At 42.7% G+C, this 24,091-nt stretch overlaps 1 protein-coding gene across 1 annotated transcript in view; it reads left to right on the top strand.

Annotated features, from left to right (window-relative positions):
• galnt12 (UDP-N-acetyl-alpha-D-galactosamine:polypeptide N-acetylgalactosaminyltransferase 12) overlaps nucleotides 1-13,050 on the top strand; it is a 42,939-nt gene extending 29,889 nt beyond the window's left edge. Inside the window, exons 8-11 of the mRNA XM_083788042.1 lie at nucleotides 18-149; nucleotides 1,484-1,594; nucleotides 3,603-3,758; nucleotides 12,888-13,050. Of these exons, the coding sequence (XP_083644168.1) occupies nucleotides 18-149; nucleotides 1,484-1,594; nucleotides 3,603-3,758; nucleotides 12,888-13,031 (543 nt within the window). The 3' untranslated portion in view covers nucleotides 13,032-13,050. The remainder of the gene's footprint in view (nucleotides 1-17; nucleotides 150-1,483; nucleotides 1,595-3,602; nucleotides 3,759-12,887) is intronic.
• Nucleotides 13,051-24,091: the final 11,041 nt, after the last annotated feature.

The following is a 24,091-nucleotide window of genomic DNA, read 5'->3' as shown; positions in this document are numbered from 1 at the left end:
CGGCGTTTGTTTTCCAGGAGGCGTACGGAGACGTGACGGAGCGCAGGATGCTGAGGGAGCGTCTGGGCTGCAAGGACTTCCGCTGGTACCTGGAGAACATCTACCCTGACATCCATGTCCCAGAGGACCGCCCGGGGATGTTTGGCATGGTGAGTAGTACTGTACCTGGAGAACATCTACCCTGACATCCACGTCCCAGAGGACCACTCGGGGAGGTTTGGCATGGTGAGTACATGGAGAACATCTACCCTGATATCCATGTCCCAGAGGACCGCCCGGGGATGTTTGGCATGGTGAGTACCTGGAGAACATCTACCCTGATATCCATGTCCCAGAGGACGGCCCGGGGAGGTTTGGCATGGTGAGTACCTGGAGAACATCTACCCTGATATCCATGTCCCAGAGGACCGCCCGGGGAGGTTTGGCATGGTGAGTACCTGGAGAACATCTACCCTGATATCCATGTCCCAGAGGACCGCCCGGGGATGTTTGGCATGGTGAGTAGTACTGTACCTGGAGAACATCTACCCTGACATCCACGTCCCAGAGGACCACTCGGGGATGTTTGGCATGGTGAGTAGTACCTGGAGAACATCTACCCTGACATCCACGACCCTCAGGACCGCCCAGGGATGTTTGGCATGGGTGAGGGAGAACGGTTTACAATCAGTTTACAATTTATCCCATTTTGACCTGAGATCAGATTCTAAAAATGTCTTCTAAATCCTGACAGTTTTCTGAAAAAGCTATGTTTCTATAGAAATAGAGGAATGGAAGCGCTGCAGGAATCTGTTAGTGGCTCTTAGATGGGTGCTCTTTAGTGATACAGGTAAAACCATATAGACAAAAAGGTATCCTTCGTCCAAGTAGTACTGCTTGTCAAAATGTGAATTGCAGACTTGAAAAGAAAAGAATCCAAGGCACTCCGTCTTTGGTGAAAAATTAAATAGTTTATTTGATGATGAGCAAGGCAAATAAATAACAGGACCTACGCGTTTCGACCAAAAGGTCTTCGTCAGGGTCTATCTGAGCTATGTTTCTATGTCAGTCGTTCTTCGATTTTTCAAAAATAGCAGACCTACAAGCTCGTAGCGCGAGCATAGCATGATGCTAACACCAAAAGGGGTTCCCGCCCCGAGAATGAATGGGTTGTTATGGGATGGACAGTGTTGTCCCTGAACACGTTCAAAGAACGATCGTTCACGAACGCGTTCATATTTTGGGTGAACGTGAACTGAACGTACTGTATTTTTGCCTGATGAACGTCATTGTGAACACGTTCGTTTCTGGCGTCCTGCGTGGCCAGTGGCCACATTTACAGTAAAGCATTTTTGTGTAACAAACAGATCTACAAGCTCAAAATAGGGCATGAAACGGCACGTTTTGAGCTTGTAGATCTGCTACTTTTCTGAATCACATGATGTTTCCAACTGTCAGACGATATATATAACTTAGAGATTGTGAACTTGTTGGTTGTTTACAGCTGAAGAATCGAGGCAAAGTGAACTTCTGCTTCGACTACAACCCTCCGGACGAACTGGTGACCGGTCACAGGGTCATCCTGTACGCCTGCCATGGCATGGGCCAGAACCAGGTACATATCTGCCTTCAGACAATTCATTTGTATTAAAGTGTCAAATCACAACGTTGTTATTCAAATTCGAAAGCATCTATATAGTAGCAGATCTGCAAGCTCGAAATGTGTTGCTTCACGCAGCGTTTAGAGCTTGTGGATCTGCCATGTTGATGCTTTTGTGTGATACAGTATGATCAAGTAGGGCGTTAATTTAGAAAGAACAATATAATAAAACATGGGAGATAAGCGGTTTCTGCCCTACAGCAACAATATACTGTACAACTATACCGTATGTTTTGATGTGAGCTTGTATGTCTGCGAGTGACCCTGCCGTACCACGGGCTATAAATGAAGCAGGGTTTTTTTTTCCTGTGTATTTTTCACATCCTGCATTTTGGATTTCTATTTCATTGAGGCTCGCGCTGATGCCCTCTTCACCGGCAACGGGGCCTTGTTGTTGCTGCTGCTGCGCACTGCTGGGGTGTGTGTGTGTGGGAGTGCAGCACGCACGCACGTACGCACACACGCACGCACGCACGCACGCACGCACGCACAGTGTACACTAGGGGAATACCACCAGCTCACTCAACAACAACACCCGTCACACTCACCTGCGTAACCCGCACTACTATAGTACTACAAACACCCACACACCATGCCTGAGTTACAGCATATCCCCACGCACACACACACACACACACACACACACACACACACGCACGCGTGGGTTGTGTGAATATATATATGTTACAGTATGATTGAAAAAAGAAAGAAAATGATTATATTTTCATATTGGGCCCTGGTTGTTTTAGCAGATTTGTCTTGTTTCCATGCAGGCTCCATTTTAAGGTTAATAGAAGTTGCTTCTACTGGTTGAGTGAGGGAGGCCCAATAGCAGTCGCTTCCGGTTTCATTTTCAGCAGATAAGAAATTCCAAGATGGTGGATTTGAAATTTGCCAAAGTGTCTTCAAAGCCTAATGTGTCACGTGACGGTTCCCCATTGGTCCATATACTTTCTACTGTGTCTACTCTATGGCACTGTTTCCCAAGCAGTGGGTTTGGACCCATTTGTGGGACACGGACACATTCTTATGGGTCTGCTTAGTTTTTGTTTCCTATACATTCGGTTTTTGAGTGGTGCAACCACTCCCAAGGAACAGCAATGTCCGTGTTCACCTATGTGTTCACCTATGTGTCTGTGTTCACCTATGTGTCTATGTGTTCACCTATGTGTCTATGTGTTCACCTATGTGTCTATGTGTTCACCTATGGGTCTATGTGTTCACCTATGTGTCTATGTGTTCACCTATGTGTCTATGTGTTCACCTATGTGTCTTATGTGTTCACCTATGTGTCCGTGTGACGTTAATGAGCACGAGTATGACTATTAGTACCAGTAGGGGCGCTGTTGTGCCAGAAACGGAGAGAGAGAGTGCTGCACTGTTGCCTGCTAATGAGAGAGAGAGAGAGAGAGAAAGAGAAGGGGGGGGGGATGTAATAAATTAAAATTCCCATAAATTAGAACAAATAATATGCTTATATTTGTAGATCTGCTATTTTCACTATAGTTTGGGTCCCGGGGGCGCATATCTAACTTCTGTTTTGGGTCACGGGCTGAAAAGTTTGGGAACCACCAGCCTATGGTATACAGTGCGACGCGTTTTGACCTTGTAGATCGGCTATCTTTGCTATATTCGAATTGGAATCCTGAAAATTTAAATTTTTATGTAATTTCAAATGCCTTTAATTATACGTGTGTTGAGCATTGAGCTACTAATTTAGACTGAAGTAATTAAAGCGGGTCATGTTTGCATGTTGTGGAATTGTAAACAGCTGGAACCAATATTATATCAGTATTCTGATGTTAACCTGAGGGCCACATTAAGTGAAGGTGGGGGCCGCATGTGGCCCCCGGGCCGCCAGTTGCCCACCCCTGGTACACACACACACACGTTCTCTGACCACTGGTCTATGGTATACACACCTTCTCACGTTCTCTGACCGCTGGGTTTCGACCTCCCGCAGTTCTTCGAGTACTCCTCGGACGGAGAGCTCCGCTACAACACGCGCGAGCCGGCGGGGTGCATTGTGGGAGACAACGTCTCCACCTACCTGACGGTGGCGCTGTGCAGGCGACCAGGGCAGCCCCTCCCACAGGACCACAAGTTCATCCTCAGGAAGGTAAGACGCGCACACTGTGTGTGTGTGTGTGTGTGTGTGTGTGTGTGTGTGTGTGTGTGTGTGTGTGTGTGTGTGTGTGTGTGTGTGTGTGTGTGTGTGTGTGTGTGTGTGTGTGTGTGTGTGACCTAGAGTCATTCACACACCTATGGCAGAGGACACCATGTGAGGTGCCAACCTGCTCACAGAGAGCAGTTAGGGGTTAGGTTACAGTCGTTGTCTCGCTCAAGGATACTTTGACACTAACCCAGGGGGGGGGGGGGGGGGGGGGCTACTGTAGGCCAAGGGTTCTCAACCCGTGGGTTTTGGGAGGGGTCCCCAAATTGTTTAAAAAACCAAAAAGAAAAACATATTTTCTTTTTTTTTGCAACTGTATGGCTGGAAACTGGAAATGAAGAGTTTACTTATAGTACACATATACACCTTCCCTAATGATTATCTGGTTTCAGTATTTATTTATGGTGTATTGTCTCTATTATTAAGGTTATTGTAGCAGTCAATTTATATTGGGGGTCGGGAGGGGGCGGGGCGGGGCGGGGGGTCCCGAGACACTGCCAAAGCATCTCCGGGGGTCCCCGCCGGCCAAAAACGTTGAGAACCCCTGCTGTAGGCTGCAGGTAACACAACACACCAAAAAGGTTGAGAACCCCTGCTGTAGGCTGCAGGTAACACAACACACCAAAAAGGTTGAGAACCCCTGCTGTAGGCTGCAGATAACACAACACACCAAAACGTTGAGAACCCCTGCTGTAGGCTGCAGATAACACACCAAAACGTTGAGCACCCCTGCTGTAGGCTGCAGATAACACACCAAAACGTTGAGAACCACTGCTGTAGGCTGCAGATGACACAACACAAACGTTGAGAACCCCTGCTGTAGGCTTGTCGTATCTGGACAATAATTCTATACTATATCATAATTTGGGTCAACTACATTTCTGTGCTAAAGTCAAATGTTACTGCAAGTTGATGCTAAGTAAGTCAATTGTCTATGCAGATAACACAACACACCAACATAGCAAACACAATATGTATGCTTATCGACAACGGGTAAATATCTGCATCGGTTAATGTCAGTTTTATTTGCAGATTGATCGATAACGGCAAATATCGTCCGATAGCGATATGTGGCCGATATAACGGTGTCTCCCTACTTTGGAGAAGTAGTTAGCCAGATATGAGGACACTGAGGGTCTCTTTGACTGTCTTAAATACCAGATATGAGGACACTGAGGGTCTCTTTGACTGTCTTAAATACCAGATATGAGGACACTGAGGGTCTCTTTGACTGTCTTAAATACCAGATATGAGGACACTGAGGGTCTCTTTGACTGTCTTAAATACCAGATATGAGGACACTGAGGGTCTCTTTGACTGTCTTAAATACCAGATATGAGGACACTGAGGGTCTCTTTGACTGTCTTAAATACCAGATATGAGGACACTGAGGGTCTCTTTGACTGTCTTAAATACCAGTCCCTGCTAGTGGTGGACAAACGGACCGAGCAGATTGAATCAGCGTGCTGATTGAAAGGCAGATCTGCTCGCCTTCATCATGCTGCCGCTGAGGGATGTTTTCCCTCTGCACGAGAAGCCCCGCTACGTTATTTACTATAGCCTACACCTGTCACCTGATACTGAGAGTTAGGGTTTCCAAACGTGTCTTGACATCAGTTATGTTGATTTTGTCGACTAAAAGTGTTTGTTATTGTTCGTTTCACTGACGAAAACGAAATAAAATACATTTTAAGCTATGATGACTAAAACTGAGACTACATAATTATATTGACAATTTCATCAACAAATACAAAAATAGACTCAAATGTTATTGACTAGTGGGGAAGAGATCTAGATCTAAGAGATCTAAAGACACAAGTCGTTTCATGCTTGGCTGTGCTCCGAAAATAGCCAATCTACAAGCTCACATATACAGACTCGTTCCTTATTTTTTGGGGGAATCAATGAATGACAGCAACGACATACAAAAACTGTAAATGTATACACTGAGATTGTATTTTTTTTTTTCTCGAGCGTCCCATATTTGTCTTGGAAATATGGGACGCACAGCCGCATCGAATTTAAAGTAGTGGGCAAGTGACAACCCTGTACTCACTATTCAGAGCAGGCGCCCTGCAGCTTCTCAGAGTAAACAGTACGCCTGGCAAACTCATCTCTCAAACTAAACAACCAACAACTTCAGTTGATGAGCACACATGCTGTCTGAATATGCAGTGAATCACATGCTGTCTGAATATGCAGTGAATCACATGCTGTCTGAATATGCAGTGAATCACATGCTGTCTAAATATGCAGTGAATCACATGCTGTCTAAATATGCAGTGAATCACATGCTGTCTGAATATGCAGTGAATCACATGCTGTCTGAATATGCAGTGAATCACATGCTGTCTGAATATGCAGTGAATCACATGCTGTCTGAATATGCAGTGAATCACATGCTGTCTAAATATGCAGTGGATCACATGCTGTCTAAATATGCAATGAATCACATGCTGTCTAAATATGCAGTGAATCACATGTCTAAATATGCAGTGAATCACATGCTGTCTAAATATGCAGTGAATCACATGCTGTCTAAATATGCAGTGAATCACATGCTGTGTAAATATGCAGTGAATCACATGCTGTGTAAATATGCAGTGAATCACATACTGTCTAAATATGCAGTGAATCACATGCTGTGTAAATATGCAGTGAATCACATGCATGTCTAAATATGCAGTGAATCACATGCTGTGTAAATATGCAGTGAATCACATACTGTCTAAATATGCAGTGGATCACATGCTGTCTAAATATGCAATGAATCACATGCTGTCTAAATATGCAGTGAATCACATGTCTAAATATGCAGTGAATCACATGCTGTCTAAATATGCAGTGAATCACATGCTGTCTAAATATGCAGTGAATCACATGCTGTCTAAATATGCAGTGAATCACATACTGTCTAAATATGCAGTGAATCACATGCTGTGTAAATATGCAGTGAATCACATGCATGTCTAAATATGCAGTGAATCACATACTGTCTAAATATGCAGTGAATCACATACTGTCTAAATATGCAGTGAATCACATGCTGTGTAAATATGCAGTGAATCACATGCTGTCTAAATATGCAGTGAATCACATGCTGTGTAAATATGCAGTGAATCACATGCTGTCTAAATATGCAGTGAATCACATGCTGTGTAAATATGCAGTGAATCACATGCATGTCTAAATATGCAGTGAATCACATGCATGTCTAAATATGCAGTGAATCACATACTGTCTAAATATGCAGTGAATCACATACTGTCTAAATATGCAGTGAATCACATGCTGTGTAAATATGCAGTGAATCACATACTGTCTAAATATGCAGTGAATCACATACTGTCTAAATATGCAGTGAATCACATGCTGTGTAAATATGCAGTGAATCACATGCTGTCTAAATATGCAGTGAATCACATGCTGTCTAAATATGCAGTGAATCACATGCTGTCTAAATATGCAGTGAATCACATGCATGTCTAAATATGCAGTGAATCACATACTGTCTAAATATGCAGTGAATCACATGCTGTGTAAATATGCAGTGAATCACATGCTGTCTAAATATGCAGTGAATCACATGCTGTGTAAATATGCAGTGAATCACATGCTGTCTAAATATGCAGTGAATCACATGCTGTGTAAATATGCAGTGAATCACATGCATGTCTAAATATGCAGTGAATCACATGCATGTCTAAATATGCAGTGAATCACATACTGTCTAAATATGCAGTGAATCACATACTGTCTAAATATGCAGTGAATCGCATGCTGTGTAAATATGCAGTGAATCACATGCTGTCTAAATATGCAGTGAATCACATGCTGTGTAAATATGCAGTGAATCACATGCTGTCTGAATATGCAGTGAATCACATGCTGTCTAAATATGCAGTGAATCACATGCTGTCTAAATATGCAGTGAATCACATGCTGTGTAAATATGCAGTGAATCACATGCTGTCTAAATATGCAGTGAATCACATGCTGTCTGAATATGCAGTGAATCACATGCTGTGTAAATATGCAGTGAATCACATGCTGTCTAAATATGCAGTGAATCACATGCTGTGTAAATATGCAGTGAATCACATGCTGTCTAAATATGCAGTGAATCACATGCTGTCTAAATATGCAGTGAATCACATGCTGTGTAAATATGCAGTGAATCACATGCTGTCTAAATATGCAGTGAATCACATGCTGTCTGAATATGCAGTGAATCACATGCTGTCTAAATATGCAGTGAATCACATGCTGTCTAAATATGCAGTGAATCACATGCTGTCTAAATATGCAGTGAATCACATGCTGTCTGAATATGCAGTGAATCACATGCTGTCTAAATATGCAGTGAATCACATGCTGTCTAAATATGCAGTGAATCACATGCTGTCTGAATATGCAGTGAATCACATGCTGTGTAAATATGCAGTGAATCACATGCTGTGTAAATATGCAGTGAATCACATACTGTCTAAATATGCAGTGAATCACATGCTGTCTAAATATGCAGTGAATCACATGCTGTGTAAATATGCAGTGAATCACATGCTGTCTAAATATGCAGTGAATCACATGCTGTCTGAATATGCAGTGAATCACATGCTGTCTAAATATGCAGTGAATCACATGCTGTGTAAATATGCAGTGAATCACATGCATGTCTAAATATGCAGTGAATCACATGCTGTGTAAATATGCAGTGAATCACATGCATGTCTAAATATGCAGTGAATCACATGCTGTGTAAATATGCAGTGAATCACATACTGTCTAAATATCCAGTGAATCACATGCTGTGTAAATATGCAGTGAATCACATGCATGTCTAAATATGCAGTGAATCACATACTGTCTAAATATGCAGTGAATCACATACTGTCTAAATATGCAGTGAATCACATGCTGTGTAAATATGCAGTGAATCACATGCTGTCTAAATATGCAGTGAATCACATGCTGTGTAAATATGCAGTGAATCACATGCTGTCTAAATATGCAGTGAATCACATGCTGTGTAAATATGCAGTGAATCACATGCATGTCTAAATATGCAGTGAATCACATGCATGTCTAAATATGCAGTGAATCACATACTGTCTAAATATGCAGTGAATCACATACTGTCTAAATATGCAGTGAATCACATGCTGTGTAAATATGCAGTGAATCACATACTGTCTAAATATGCAGTGAATCACATACTGTCTAAATATGCAGTGAATCACATGCTGTGTAAATATGCAGTGAATCACATGCTGTCTAAATATGCAGTGAATCACATGCTGTGTAAATATGCAGTGAATCACATGCTGTCTGAATATGCAGTGAATCACATGCTGTCTAAATATGCAGTGAATCACATGCTGTCTAAATATGCAGTGAATCACATGCTGTGTAAATATGCAGTGAATCACATGCTGTCTAAATATGCAGTGAATCACATGCTGTCTGAATATGCAGTGAATCACATGCTGTCTAAATATGCAGTGAATCACATGCTGTCTAAATATGCAGTGAATCACATGCTGTGTAAATATGCAGTGAATCACATGCTGTCTAAATATGCAGTGAATCACATGCTGTCTAAATATGCAGTGAATCACATGCTGTGTAAATATGCAGTGAATCACATGCTGTGTAAATATGCAGTGAATCACATGCTGTGTAAATATGCAGTGAATCACATGCTGTCTGAATATGCAGTGAATCACATGCTGTCTGAATATGCAGTGAATCACATGCTGTGTAAATATGCAGTGAATCACATGCTGTCTGAATATGCAGTGAATCACATGCTGTCTGAATATGCAGTGAATCACATGCTGTGTACATATGCAGTGAATCACATGCTGTGTAAATATGCAGTGAATCACATGCATGTCTAAATATGCAGTGAATCACATGCTGTCTAAATATGCAGTGAATCACATACTGTCTAAATATGCAGTGAATCACATGCTGTCTAAATATGCAGTGAATCACATGCTGTCTAAATATGCAGTGAATCACATGCTGTGTAAATATGCAGTGAATCACATGCTGTCTGAATATGCAGTGAATCACATGCTGTGTAAATATGCAGTGAATCACATGCTGTCTAAATATGCAGTGAATCACATGCTGTCTAAATATGCAGTGAATCACATACTGTCTAAATATGCAGTGAATCACATGCTGTGTAAATATGCAGTGAATCACATGCTGTCTAAATATGCAGTGAATCACATGCTGTCTAAATATGCAGTGAATCACATGCTGTCTAAATATGCAGTGAATCACATACTGTCTAAATATGCAGTGAATCACATGCTGTCTAAATATGCAGTGAATCACATACTGTCTAAATATGCAGTGAATCACATGCTGTCTAAATATGCAGTGAATCACATGCTGTCTAAATATGCAGTGAATCACATGCTGTGTAAATATGCAGTGAATCACATGCTGTCTAAATATGCAGTACAATTGGTAGAAAAGGATGTGCCCGTATTGACATACCCAAAATATGGACGACAGGACTTTTTTTAACACGTTTATTCTGAAAAAGCCTGCATCGCTTTTGCTATAAAAGAATTGCTGATATAGAAGGCTCATAGAGCGTCACTTTGTGCCTCGCTATGGGCTTGTAGATCTGCTATTTTTTATTTGTTGTGCAAATCTGAATATTATTATTATTATTATTTATTTATTTTTAGCAAACATTTTTTTACTCAAATTTTGCCTCTAGGGGAATCTGGAACTAAATATTTTGAGATGGGGCTTGGCGGCCTGTTTTGATGGAAAGCGTGGGATATGCACGGGAATACCAGACGACACCCCTTTACCAACTCGCCTCGAGGGTACAGCCGGCGGAGCCGCGGAACTGCTTGGCCTGGTATTCCTAAAGTAACCCAAGTAAATTACGCTTAAACGGTTGAACCTAACCTTAACCTCAGTAAAACTATGCCTAAACCTAACCCTATACCTAAACTTAACCCCAGTAAAACTATGCCTAATACCCAGGGGACAAACCACCCTTATTTTAGGCAACCTGCATTCGTCATAACATACAAAGTTGTCCACAACCGATCACAACCTATTATGGACAACCTTTTTTTATTTTGTAGCGAAAGTCCAATTAGGCCGCCCCCAATATTAGCCCAAAACCTAGGACAACTTTATATGTTATGACGAATGCAGGTCAACCCCCTTTGCCCCCTGGGTATAACCTTAAACTTATTTCTAACCTTATTCCTTGAACCGCGGCATCGTGAAAATGTACTGGGAAAACATGAGCTTCAGTTTTCTGCTCAGTCTCATGCTTTGGATTAGTCCATGTTTGATGAAAGGTCACTTCTTGAGAGAGCGTTTCTCTCTATTAAAAAGCATTAGGTTCACACATGGTGATCAAAAGGCTAGAGGCAGCTGTGATGCTATTCATCTTAACATTTCACCAACCTAGAATCACCCTTTTATGTGCGTGAAGGGCAGCGGAGATCACACGTGACCTTTTGTGAGTATTCGGTTTGATGAATGACCAACGCAACCCATTGGCAAGAGCCAGAGTTATACTGTATACAGTATTAGTAGTGTAGTATAATTTAATTTAAGTCATAGTCTTTTGAAAAAAATTCCATTTACTTTCAGTCTGGTTTATCAGTAGAGTAAATCTACAGTTGATTTTGTAGACAAAATGTAATTTAGTGGGTCTTGATGGTGTCTTAATGCCTGCTTTTACACATGCTGAAAATATCTACAAGCTCTGCGACCTGTTGTGAGCTTCTGTAAAGCGCCTTGGATAAAGGCGCTATATACTGTAAATGCACCATTTACCATTTACTAGATCTGCTATTTTCAGAGCGCAACACGTGAGCGCAACCAAACATACTGTAAGTGGAGGGGATTTCGAGTGAAAATCAACCGATAATTCCCAGTAGGTTACTCGGTCTACTGCACATTCTGGGAGCCTAGTGAGAAAGGACAAGCCTCCTCATACCCTCACCTAAACATAAACGCAAGCACGTAGCAGCGCGGTCCCAACCTTAATCCATTTTTGGTGTTAGCATTACGTTATGCTTTAGCTATTTAGAAATAGCAGATCTACAAGCTCATAGCCCGCCACCGAGTGGCGCGCTACGATCTTGTAGGTCTGCTATTTTTTTTTAAATCAAAGAACGACTGACATAGAAACATGGCTTTTTCAGAAAACTGTCATTTTCAAACAGACATTTTTATAATCTGATCTCAGGTCAGAATGGGTTAATCATCGTTTTCGTTTTATCAATGCCAATCGCAGCCAGTAGGCTCCCAGACTACATGCAGTAGGTCGATGAGATCGGCTTGATAAGTAAACCTACTGGGAATTATCGGCTGATACCATTCGAAGCGGGTGGTAAGTGTGTAAAAATGACTTGTCTTTCCAGTCCTATTGGATCTCTTCTCCACTAGAGATAGTCGAGGTAGTCGCCGAAACATTTTTCGGCCATAGTTTTTACTAGTCAAGGAGATTAACATTTCTTCTCCATTTGTTGGTATATGGAAACCTAAACGTAAAGGACAAAAACCACCTTGGTAGGATTGTGAGAACGGCCTCAAAGATTGCCAGAGTTAATTTCAGTAGTCTAGACCAAGTATTTAAAAATCAGGTGCTTAAGAAAGTCCAGCCAAGTCCATTTGTACAGACAACTCCCATCCCCTCAGCTCTGAGTTCAAGCTGCTTCCCTCTGGCATTCGCCTGAAAGTTCCAGGGGCCAAAAGCAACAGGTATAAGTTCTCCTTCGTGCCTGTAGCTATCCAGGCTCTAAATGACGATAGGAGTAGGTAACTTGTCACCTGACTCACTTGTATTAATTATTTATACAACTTTCTGGAAAAGTTATGAATTATAATGTTACACTGATACCTTGAACTGCCATCCTGTTTTAATGTTCTATGTGTACTATGTGCCTTTTTTTTTTACTGTGTTTCTGTGTTTCATGTTACCTGCCTGTGTTATGCCTTGCTGTGTAAACCAAATCGCCCCACGGGGACAAACAAAGAAATGAACCTGAACCTGAACCTAACAAACCCATCTCCCTCCAGGACGGCAGCCTGTACCACGTGATGAGCGGCCAGTGTGTGCAGGCCGTGGAGGAGACGGACAACGGCAGCCCGGCCCCGGCGCTGCGGCCCTGCCTGCCGGACTCCCCGCACCAGAAGTGGTTCTTCGAGGAGAGGGGAGCGTAGCGGACCGGACCGGAACAGAGGGGAGCGTAGCCGACCGGACCGGAACAGAGGGGAGAAGAAAGAAGGGTTCAGGTTCACAGACGTGTAAAGGCTCATACATAGTCTGGATTTTCGGTGGTGAGGTGACCACCGAACTACAACATGACGTCACGAGCCGCGGTGAAGAGCAAACCACCGCCACCGCCCCAGCCTATCTCTCGGTTTTTACTCACCACGCGGTGGTCGTGGTGGTCAGCGGTGGTCACCTCACCACCGAAAATCCAGACTATGAATAGGCCTTTAGGGGGGTGGGTCCACCGTAGAGTTCTCTTATTAAGGCCTGACCCTAACTGGGCCCTACTGTAAGTTGTCCGGGCCCCCAAAGCCCGGCCCCGACCTGACTAATTAGCATAGATTTTAGGCCTGACCTGGCTCTAAAAAGTCGGGTATAGGGTCGGGTTCTGGCAGAATTTGAGAACTCTTATCACAGAGTAAAAGTGAAACCAGTCAGCACCATCTTCATAATAGATAAATACACAGACAGAACAAAACTTTTTTTTTAATTAAAAACAAACAATATATATATATATATATACATATATATTTTTTCATGGAGCCCAATAAGGCCTGGTCCCGGCCCCTAGTACTGATTAGCATATATTATTTTAGGGCCGGCCCGGCCCGAAAACGTCGGGTCGGGCCAGGTCGGGTTTGGGGCAGAATTTGAGAACTCTAGTCCACCGTCAATCTGAGAGAGGTGGTCCCTGGTGGTTCTCCAAGTCCCGAACGGACCGGACCAGACCTTGAGTACATGTGCTTTACTCCGATCCAGGACCTTGAGAACCTGTGCTGTAGTCCGATCCAGGACCGGACCTTGAGACCCTGTGCTGTAGTCCGATCCAGGACCGGACCTTGAGACCCTGTGCTGTAGTCCGATCCAGGAATGCTGATATCTGCGGGAAAAAAAAAAGGAAAAGGTTGCTGTCGTGGTAGAAACCTCGTATCGCCGTATTCAAGTCTTTTTGTTGTACATTTAATGTGTAAAAGCATCAAAAGCAGCAGATCTACAAGCTCTCTTAGACAGGCCCCGGCGCCACAGGGGGGGTCAAAATGAGTCATTGACCCCTTAAATTAAAAGGACCACCTTGAACACCTTTTTTTTTCAAAGGGCGCACCGCTGGCAACAGACGGACGGACAGGCGCAGAGCGCCCCGTAGGTATATATGCAAATGTATGTATGGCTGCCCCCATAGGCCCTCTACTTGTGCAAATGACCCCTACACCGTTGTCTCAAGACCCCTACACCGTTGTCTCAAGACCCCTACACCGTTGTCTCATGACCCCTACACCGTTGTCTCAAGACCCCTACACCGTTGTCTCATGACCCCTACACCGTTGTCTCAAGACCCCTACACCGTTGTCTCATGACCCCTACACCGTTGTCTCATGACCCCTACACCGTTGTCTCATGACCCCTACACCGTTGTCTCATGACCCCTACACCGTTGTCTCATGACCCCTACACCGTTGTCTCATGACCCCTACACCGTTGTCTCATGACCCCTACACCGTTGTCTCATGACCCCTACACCGTTGTCTCATGACCCCTACACCGTTGTCTCATGACCCCTACACCGTTGTCTCATGACCCCTACACCGTTGTCTCCACCGGCCTGGGCCGGTCTGTAGATCTGCTACTGTTGAATTTGAATCCGGAAAAGTCACCGTTTTTTTCCCGACAGAGACGATGCCCTTGTTTTCAAAGTGAGAATACACGTGTATACGCCTGTTTGTTTTTTGCGGCATTAACGTTTGCACACTCTCTCTTTTTTTTTTGTGCCTGCTGGAGCTCATTGAGAAAAGTGCAAGTTCATGAAGGAAGACTTTCTGGGATTAATATTATTTTAGTTCTTCCTTTTCATTGCATGATAATGCTGGTGGTGCAAACCTCTGGGAGACTGGAGCCGATTGGAATAGTATGGACGATTATGTGCAGTATATATATTGTATTATTCAACGTTTCTTTTAATCGCACATGCTGGTAGTTTTATCTTGTTTATATTTCCCGTCACAGGCTAAATTAACTTGTGGTCTCGGGTGGCCAGACTGTTTGTTGCCTCACAAACAGAGTCCAAATGCAGTTGGGTCACGGAAACTCTTTTAATGATTAACCCATTCTGACCTGAGATCAGATTCTAAAAAATTCTGAATTCAGATTCTGAAAAAGCTATGTTTCTATGTCAGTCGTTCTTTGATTTTTCAAAAATAGCAGCTATGAGCTTGTAGATCTGCTATTTTTAAATAGCTAAAGCATAACGTAATGCTAATACCAAAAAGGGTTCTCGCCTAAAATGGGTTAATGATTAAGTGAATAATTAATGTGAAGCGTTTCGTCTTTACAGTCGCGCACATTTATCCTAATATAAATTAAAATCATCAAAGATACTTGTGAGACTAGTCCACTTGTAATAGCTTTTTGGGTGAGAGTTGAACTCTCTCTCACACACACACACACACACACACACACACACACACACACACACACACACACACACACACACACACACACACACACACACACACACACACACACACACACACACACACACACACACACACACACACACTATTGATCTTATTCCAGACCAAGCCCGGAAGCGTGTGGCAGCAGCTGTTGACTGCATGATGGCACTATGGAGTGACTGTGCGCTCCATTTTCGTCACCGCTAAACCCCTTATCCCTATAAACTTCTTTGCCTTTTTTCTTTTACTATTTTGCAAAACATTTTTGAATAGTTAAAATGGCCAGTCTACAAGCTCACAACGTGGATTGTAGATTGGCTAGTTGAATTATTCAAAAATGTTTTTCAAAATAGTAAAAAAGTTTAGGGATAAGTGGTTTAGCGTGACGAAAATGGAGCCCCTGTGTCTCTCACTGCGTCACACCAGTCACTGTGTACAGTTCCACTCTTACCCTGTAGAGGGAGCCAGTACTCCCCCCTCCCTCTCCTGCAGTCTGCTGTGTGCTTGTCTGTTGAAAAGTGGAACCAGCACTCCTTGGGGTGTTGTGATGCGATGTCACCATCTCTACTTTATTTAGTTCCACAGCCATATTGTACACCTGTGATTTTAGCCCCCGCCCCCCATTTGATTAGATGTATTCTCTATGCCAGGGGTTCTCAACCTGTGGGTCGCGAGCCGCGACCCATCGGGAGGGTTGCCAAATGAATATATTATTATTATTATTATTATTAAATAAATAAATGCAACACATGGCCAAAGCATTTCCGGGCGTCCCCAGCCAAAAAAGTTGAGAACCCCTGCCTTTGGAACCAGAATCTATACACCGTAAAACTGTCAAGCATTTTACACAAATTACCATTGTTCCACACGCTGATAATGTTTAGTCTTGGGGTCAACGTTGATCTTGATGCAGGACATTTTCATGTCCCTTTGCTTATTGTCGGCAGAATTCACCACCAGGGGGACGCACACGCAGTTTGGACACATACCAACGGACCGACATGGGGAAACAACGATCGGACGTGCGGTCCAGTGTTGTTTTCGTCGACTAAAACTAAGACGAAAAATGTTTGTCGACTACCTTTTTCCACTGAAAAAAACGAATGGAAACTAAATGAAAACTAAGCTATGATGACTAAAACTATAAGACTAAATATACTGACAATTTCGTCGACGAATAAAAACTAGACTAAAATGTTAGGAAGGGACTAGTGGACAAGAGATCCACAGTAAGTCATTTTACTCTTGGTTGCATGCTGAAAATAGCCGATCTACAAGCTCAACGCGACGCGTTGTGAGCTTGTAGATCGGCTATTTTCAGCAAGTGTAAAAACACCCATTAAGACGGCATCAAGGCCCACCAAAACACATTTTAGTCGACTAATTCACCTGTAGATTTAGTCGACTAAATGTCATATGATTTTAGTCGACTAAAACTAGACTAACACTAAGACATTTCCAGGTGACTAAAATGTGACTAAAACTAAATGAAGTTTCAGTCCAAAGACTATGACTAAACTATAAAAATCGAAATTTGCTGCCAAAAACAACACTGTTATGTCCCCTGTGGAACATGCGCTGCTCCGTGCTTGCGGTTAGGGTTAGGTTAGGGTTTGAGGTATAGGTTGTGGGCGCATTCACAAGGATCTCATCAAAGATCTTGTATGGAGCCTTATTGGCACACCTCTACATCGTACACCCACATTCCCTGTGTGACAGACGGGCTCCACAGAACAAATGTAGGAGTCGGGTCTGAGCAGAATTGATATATAGCTATCCTGACTTTGAAGTGCTGGCTATATACTCGCATTTCTTTTCAGTGCAGTGGATTTGACAGTTATACTGCTCTGTGCAAATACGGAATCTATAGCTTGCTGCTTAGCAGAAATGGAAATACAAAAATATTTTTGGGATCCCAACTCTACCAGGGAGGACACGACTTTGTCCTGCTCTTCGTCGGAAAATAACTAACTCGCATATTAATCACCGCTCCACAGTTATACCCTGTGTCTCGCCTATGTCTCCCAGACTACAGCTGTTTTTTTGGGATGGGGGTACGGGGGTGTGTGTGTGTGTGTGTGTGTGTGGATGGATGGGGGGGCAGGACAGCTGTTGACATGCCCAGAGCGCTAGGACACCAGATGGGATCCTGATTGATGCCTCGCTCCCTGCCCACCTCCCACCTCCCAATACTGTGTCATTGAGAGAGAGAGAGAGGGAGGTGTGTTAGTTTTTAACAGTGACAACTTTCTTTGCCCCCCCCCCCCATCTCTCTCTCTCCCCCCATATTAATGATAACACGACATTTATTTGAAATGTTGTTTACATTTATCTTTGTAATTCTTTTGTATCCAAGAACTTCAATTAAAACACTTTGCGATGCATGGTGGTAGACCGTCGCGTCCTCCTGTCGCACGTCGTAGGGGAGGGTCGACGGCAACGCTCATCGTCTTTCCATCGTCAGGATAATAGCGGGGCTTGTTGTTGAAAACGACATCGAACCATAGTCTATTTTTAGCACCATAGTAGACATCTGTCGGTGTCTGCACTCGGGTGCATTCAGCAACTTTCCTTTTCACACCTTCCAACTAGGCTATATTTGACACGGCTTAAAGGAGAATTCCAGATTAAGCATTTTCTTACGCTAGTAGTTTGCCTTTTTATGGAAGCGTAATGCTGAATTCTCCTTTAGGTGGCTGAGCATTAGATCTCTCACTCTGAGGAATAATTTAGATGTTGGATGAATTGGGAGGGGCCTTCAGGGTTTGTGAGGCATTTATTCCCATGGATAAGGCGGCAGGCCGTTATACTGTAATGTGTGCAGACTTTATGAGCAGCGCATGATTGCCCCCCCCCCCCTAACCCTACCCCCACCCATCGACTGATCTAATATACGGCAGCCTTCTCCATGTTTCTTCACTAGTCCAATCCAGAAGAACACAGTTTGCCGGCCACTGCTATACAGAGCTGACTAATGAGGTTATATCTTCCCTTCTTCTCTGGAGTCCTGCCTCAAAGCAAATCCATGATCTCGACCACGGTCGAAAAATGTCTTCTACAGCCTGACAGTTTTCTGAAAAAAGCTACGTTTCTATGTCAGTCGTTCTTCGATTTTTCAAAAATAGCAGACCTACATGAGTTTGTAGATCTGCTATTTTTCAATAGCTAAAGCATAGCATAATGCTAACACCAAAAGGGGTTCCCGCCCCAAAATGGGATAAGTGGGGTGGGGGATGTGTGATGTGTCATAAAATGCGGCGATGTTCTAGGGACGCGGATCCCGCGTGCATGACTCGCTGCCGGAGCGCCTCAAAACCGTCGTTATTACATTTTTGTCTTGTTTTTTGTGTTCCGTTTCGCTGCTGAGCGGGACGCCAATGGTCCGTCCCAACGCTGTTTAAAACGGTGCTTCTCAAAGGGAGAGGGTCCGTGCCAGGAACCCCGAGGAGGGGTCCCCCTATTAGGGGGGGTTCAATAGCCAAAACAAATCGGATTAACTAGTTTAACATTGTCTATTTTCAAAAGATCTTTTGAAAGACTTTGAATACTGTTTTTTAAACAGTCCCACAACACTTTTCTTTTCTTCCAGATGTGACCAAATAGAGTCCCTGACACAAAGGAAACATTTTGAGAACCACTGATTTAACCCATTTTTGACGGGAACCCCTTTTGGTGTTTAGCATTATGTTATGCTTTATAGCTATTGAAAAATAGCAGATCTAGCGCGCCGCGCGCTATGAGCTTGTAGGTCTGCTATTTTTGAAAAATCAAAGAACCACTGACATAGAAACATAGCTTTTTCAGAAAACTGTCAGGATGTAGAAGACATTTTTAGAATCTGATCTCGGGTCAAAATTGATTAAAATGCTGAGGAGGCGCAACAGTTTACAAATCCCAGAAGTAACATATCAATTTATTGAGGCCATGTTAAGAACATGGCCTCACACACACATAATATTATGCTGGACTTCCACTCTGCAGTGAGGGTGGTTTACATTGCTGTCAAATAACTTGTCTTGTCCTTTGACCTTAAACTGCCATCCGCGAATTAAAGGACTCAAAGATTATTGTTTTATTTTGTACTTGCTGGCTCCATTGAATGGATCACATTTGATATGAATTATTTCAAAGTAAAACACTAAGTAATGGCTTATTTTGTCTTGTCTTTATTTGCCATTAACATAACCTGTGTGTCTGTCCGCACGCAGTCAGTGCCATATTTCTTGAGTCTCGCGAGCCTCCCACACATTTCAAATGCGTCAGTCATACAGCTTCCATTTCGTCCTTACAGTCGAGCAAATGTTTCCTCCTGTAATTTCCAATTGATAAAAGCCTATATAGCTTGCTGCTTATCAGAAATGGAAATTATAAAATATAAAGTAAACATTTTTGTGAATGAAAATGACAAACGGATGATGGCTTCTGTTCTTCACTTCCGTGATGTGTAGTTCCAGATTAGAGAATTCAGGATGTGTAGTTCCATACTAGCGTTCAGAGATTGTGGAATTGTGGAATAGTTGTCTGAAGATGTCGTTACCCCACATTGTTACTGTCGGGCAGAAAACTAACAGACATATTTAATTTCTTTTTATGCTGGTGATTAGTGGAAATGGCCTGCTATACTAGTTTTTTTTTATGATTCTGAATCCATTCCAAAAGTTTGTTTTGTATGAAAAACACTCCTTGGGCTATAGATTTGTTTTGCCTTATAGGTTGTCAATGGTATGGTCATATATATATATATATATATATATATATATATATATATATATATATATATATAGCTGGCAATTTGCTACTGAATTGGACGTGGCCCCTCTTACAAAATGAAACATATGGTGATGGAGAGCATGTGGGAAAATATGGCGCTTTTGTCAGCCGTGTCCACATTTTTTTGCTACACAAAAGCATCAACATAATCTCCTAATAATAAAATATGTTTTTTATAGGGGAAAGCATCTCACACTTCTTTTCATAAACGTCTGTTATGAAGCGTGGAACATGGGTTGGAGTGGGACTTTGGTTCGGCCGTGACCTTGATTACAGTTGACAATGGTAATTTCCCACTAGGTCTCTAGTGTTGCAAGATAAAAACGAGTGCTACATAGACTAGTATGATCACTATCAGTATAGGCTACTGAGAAACTAAAGCAAAGTACACATTTTCAATGTTTTTGCAAGTCTCGTCCTGAAGCTATACACTTGCCACTTTTGCATACACACACACACACACACACACACACACACACACACACACACACACACAATAAAAAGTACTCTCATCTCTCTTTTTTTCTCCAAGTAAACGATCAATACTGCAAGTAAAAGTCCGGAATTCAAACTGTACTTACAAAATGGCATCGAAATGTAAAAATATTTAGAAAGATCACATCGCAGTGTGTTATGAGTAAAAGTATATTTGCCTCTGAGATAGTGGATTATCTTTTATAGTATAACATTGGAAATACTCCAGTAAAGTAAAGATACCTCAACATTTTACTTAGGTACAATACTTGCAAAGTAAATGCACGTAGTTACTTTACACCTTATAGGCCTATAAACAACAACTCTGATACAGCCTTTCCTCTGCATCAGATATGCATGTACTGTAGGCCTGTCACAATATGGGACTCCCTCTTCCTTTGGTGTGTCGCTCACGTGGCGCCTGAACCCTAACCTTTAACTTCACAGAAAGTATTCCTAAACCTAACCTCAAAACCACACGTCGTCCATCAGGGCGAAACACCGGGGAAAAGAGAGAGAGTCCTGTCAGGCTGTCACAAATATTACACAATCCTTTCCACGGGTCTTGGCAGTGATACTACAGTAATGAAGGCTCTGTTCCATTCTGGTCAAAGTTTAAACGGAGTCAGTGGGTGCTGCTATTGTTCACTGTGCTATACAGTAAATGGAACAGAGCCTTCATAATAATCATTGGTAACACCTGTGACGACAGTAAGGAAGAGGCCCAATTTCTTTCCAATACGGCTGCTGTGCATAGATCCTATTATTTGGGATAAAGTGATTGTTTCTGTTCTTCTGTATAAATTAATCTCTTCAAAGATATCAGATATCAAGCTCGCCATCATTTCGACCGTTGTGAGCTTGTAAAGCTGAGCTACTTTTTGACTGTTTTGACCATAATATACATTTATTTTGACTATAGGTGGTCATTTGTCAGTCATTTCTTTATACATTTAAGTTATTTTCCATATATCTGTCTCGTGCAATTACTAAAAATGACTAATTCAAAATATGTCAAATAGGGACAGCAAAAGCAAAAGAGAGACAGGTTTGTTTTCAATTGGCTTAAGAAAAGATATATTATGGAATTGGGGAGAGAGACAGAAATACTCAGGCTATATAAAAGAGTTATCTATATTTAATATGAATGCATTACAGACACCCTGCAGTACAAGTCAGTGGATTAAATCAGACAATCCTGTCATTAGGGACACATTATACGAGTTGCACAAACAGAAGAATATCGATTAGAGCATGGACAGTCATTCCATCTAGCTCCATAGTTTGTCTCTGCACAGTTCTGACTTTCACCACCATTTGGAGTTCCACTATGCCACATGGTGTACCCCACTTTGCACCCATCAGACCACGTCCACCAACCCTCCTGGTGAATGTCACTCATGCCAATCCAGGTGTATCTCTCATGTATGTCAAAGTTCTTGATCAGGTCTCGGACAAAGTTGTGCTCCCCGTTACTGTGGATGGACACCAGGTTGGCACGTTGAGAGACACAGTTCTTCTCTGCGTCGGCCCAGCTTAAATGTGTAGCGACGTACTTGTAGCAGCGACCGTTATAGCTGTACCAGAACTTTGGACAGGATCCACGCTGCAGCTTCACCTCAGCCGAGGCAGCAGCGTGCACGTTGTCTAGTGCCAGGGTTTCATTCTGTAGCTGCACCTCAGTCAAGGGACTGGCGTGCATGGTGTCTGCTGCCAGCAGGCCCAGCAGCAGGCATAGGAGATGAGGAAACGGCAACATGTCAGCCTGAGGTTGTCTCTCTGCCAGTGAAGCTTGGATTGGAGTCTTCTTGATGTCTCTCTGTCGATGTCTGTATCTTGAAGACGTTAGACTGCTTGTCTTTATATCTGCTCTACAGAGGGTGTCTGCACAGCTGATGTAATATGAATGGTTGTAATGCTGTTGATACATTGGCAGTGATAAAGATGATATAAAGAGATTAAAAACTGCCAACATAAGGGATAATAGAAAATACTGCAGGTGGAATGGAGAAAAACACATTCAAGATAAAGATAATAAGGAAGTAAAAATAGATCAAAAATAGTCTATAACATGGATACAATGTGGCAACACAGAGCATAACAAACTATAAAATAAGACAAAGGGACAAAGAAGAAATGGGTCTGAAAAGTGTTTTATTTTCAAGTAATTTAAAATATTTGGACTTATGTAAACCTCAGATTCATGGACCAGCAGTTCCACAGCCGAGGAGCCCTGAGAGTAAAGACTTGCGCTCTACTGTACACCCTATTGTAGTTATAAATGACCTTGCAGGTCTTGTAGGTCTGCTATTTTTTTTAAATCGAAGAACGACTGACGTAGAAGACATTTTTAGAATCTGATCTCAGGTCAGAATGGAAAACTGTCAGCATGTAGAAGACATTTTTAGAATCTGATCTCAGGTCAGAATGGGTGAGGAGGAACAGTGAGGAGGCCTCTCTCTGCCTGAGACCCGGCCTTCTGGCTCACTGGGAACCAGCATGTCAGTAATGTGTGTCAAAATACAGAGTCCACGATCACAACACGAGGGGGTGTTCCACAAACCACGTTCAACACAGATTCGGCCCAAACACGGGGTTAAATAAATGTTGCTCCTATGCCACTAAAATGTGGAACACTATACAGCCATTAAGAAATGTGAGTCCCTATAGATTCCCTACCCACCTTCAAAACCGCTCTCAAAGAGCACTTGCGGGTGGCTGCAATTAGAAACTGGCCCCTGTAAAATTATATACAGGGGCCAGTTATACGTACTGTACATACGTTTTCTGTGTATTTGCAAATGGAGGACCCTTATATAAACAAGCTAGTGTACACACACACACACACACACACACCCTTTGTGCATGGATTTATCTACTACACTTTTGACTTTATGTACAATTATTTGATGTCTTCACATATGACCACAATACACATCAGTGATACAGATGCATTTTCAATTGGTTAATACAGTAAAGACTAAGTGAGCATTACGAGGTCGTGGAACTCGGGAGAAAGAGACAAGTAATTACTCTAAATGAGGCTATACGAAAGAGTTTACTTTAATGTACATTTTATTGTGGAGACCCAGAACAAGTCAGCAGGTTGAATCAGACAATCTAGGGCGGCATTAGGGACACGCTGTACGAGATGCACAGACAGAAGGATAAGTAACAGAGCATGGCCGGTCATTCCATTTGCTTCCACCGTGGTTTATCTCCACACAATCTTCTGTTCCACGAGCATTGTCTGGCTGCGGGGAATTCCACAAGGTGAATGTGACTTTGCACCCATCCGACCACGTCCATCTGCC

This window comes from Protomyctophum parallelum (assembly GCF_964188405.1).
Source record: "Protomyctophum parallelum genome assembly, chromosome: 1".
Classification (NCBI taxonomy): Eukaryota; Metazoa; Chordata; class Actinopteri; order Myctophiformes; family Myctophidae; genus Protomyctophum; species Protomyctophum parallelum.
The sequence above is the reverse complement of the archived record's forward strand: the minus strand, read 5'-3'. Positions and strand labels throughout refer to the sequence as shown.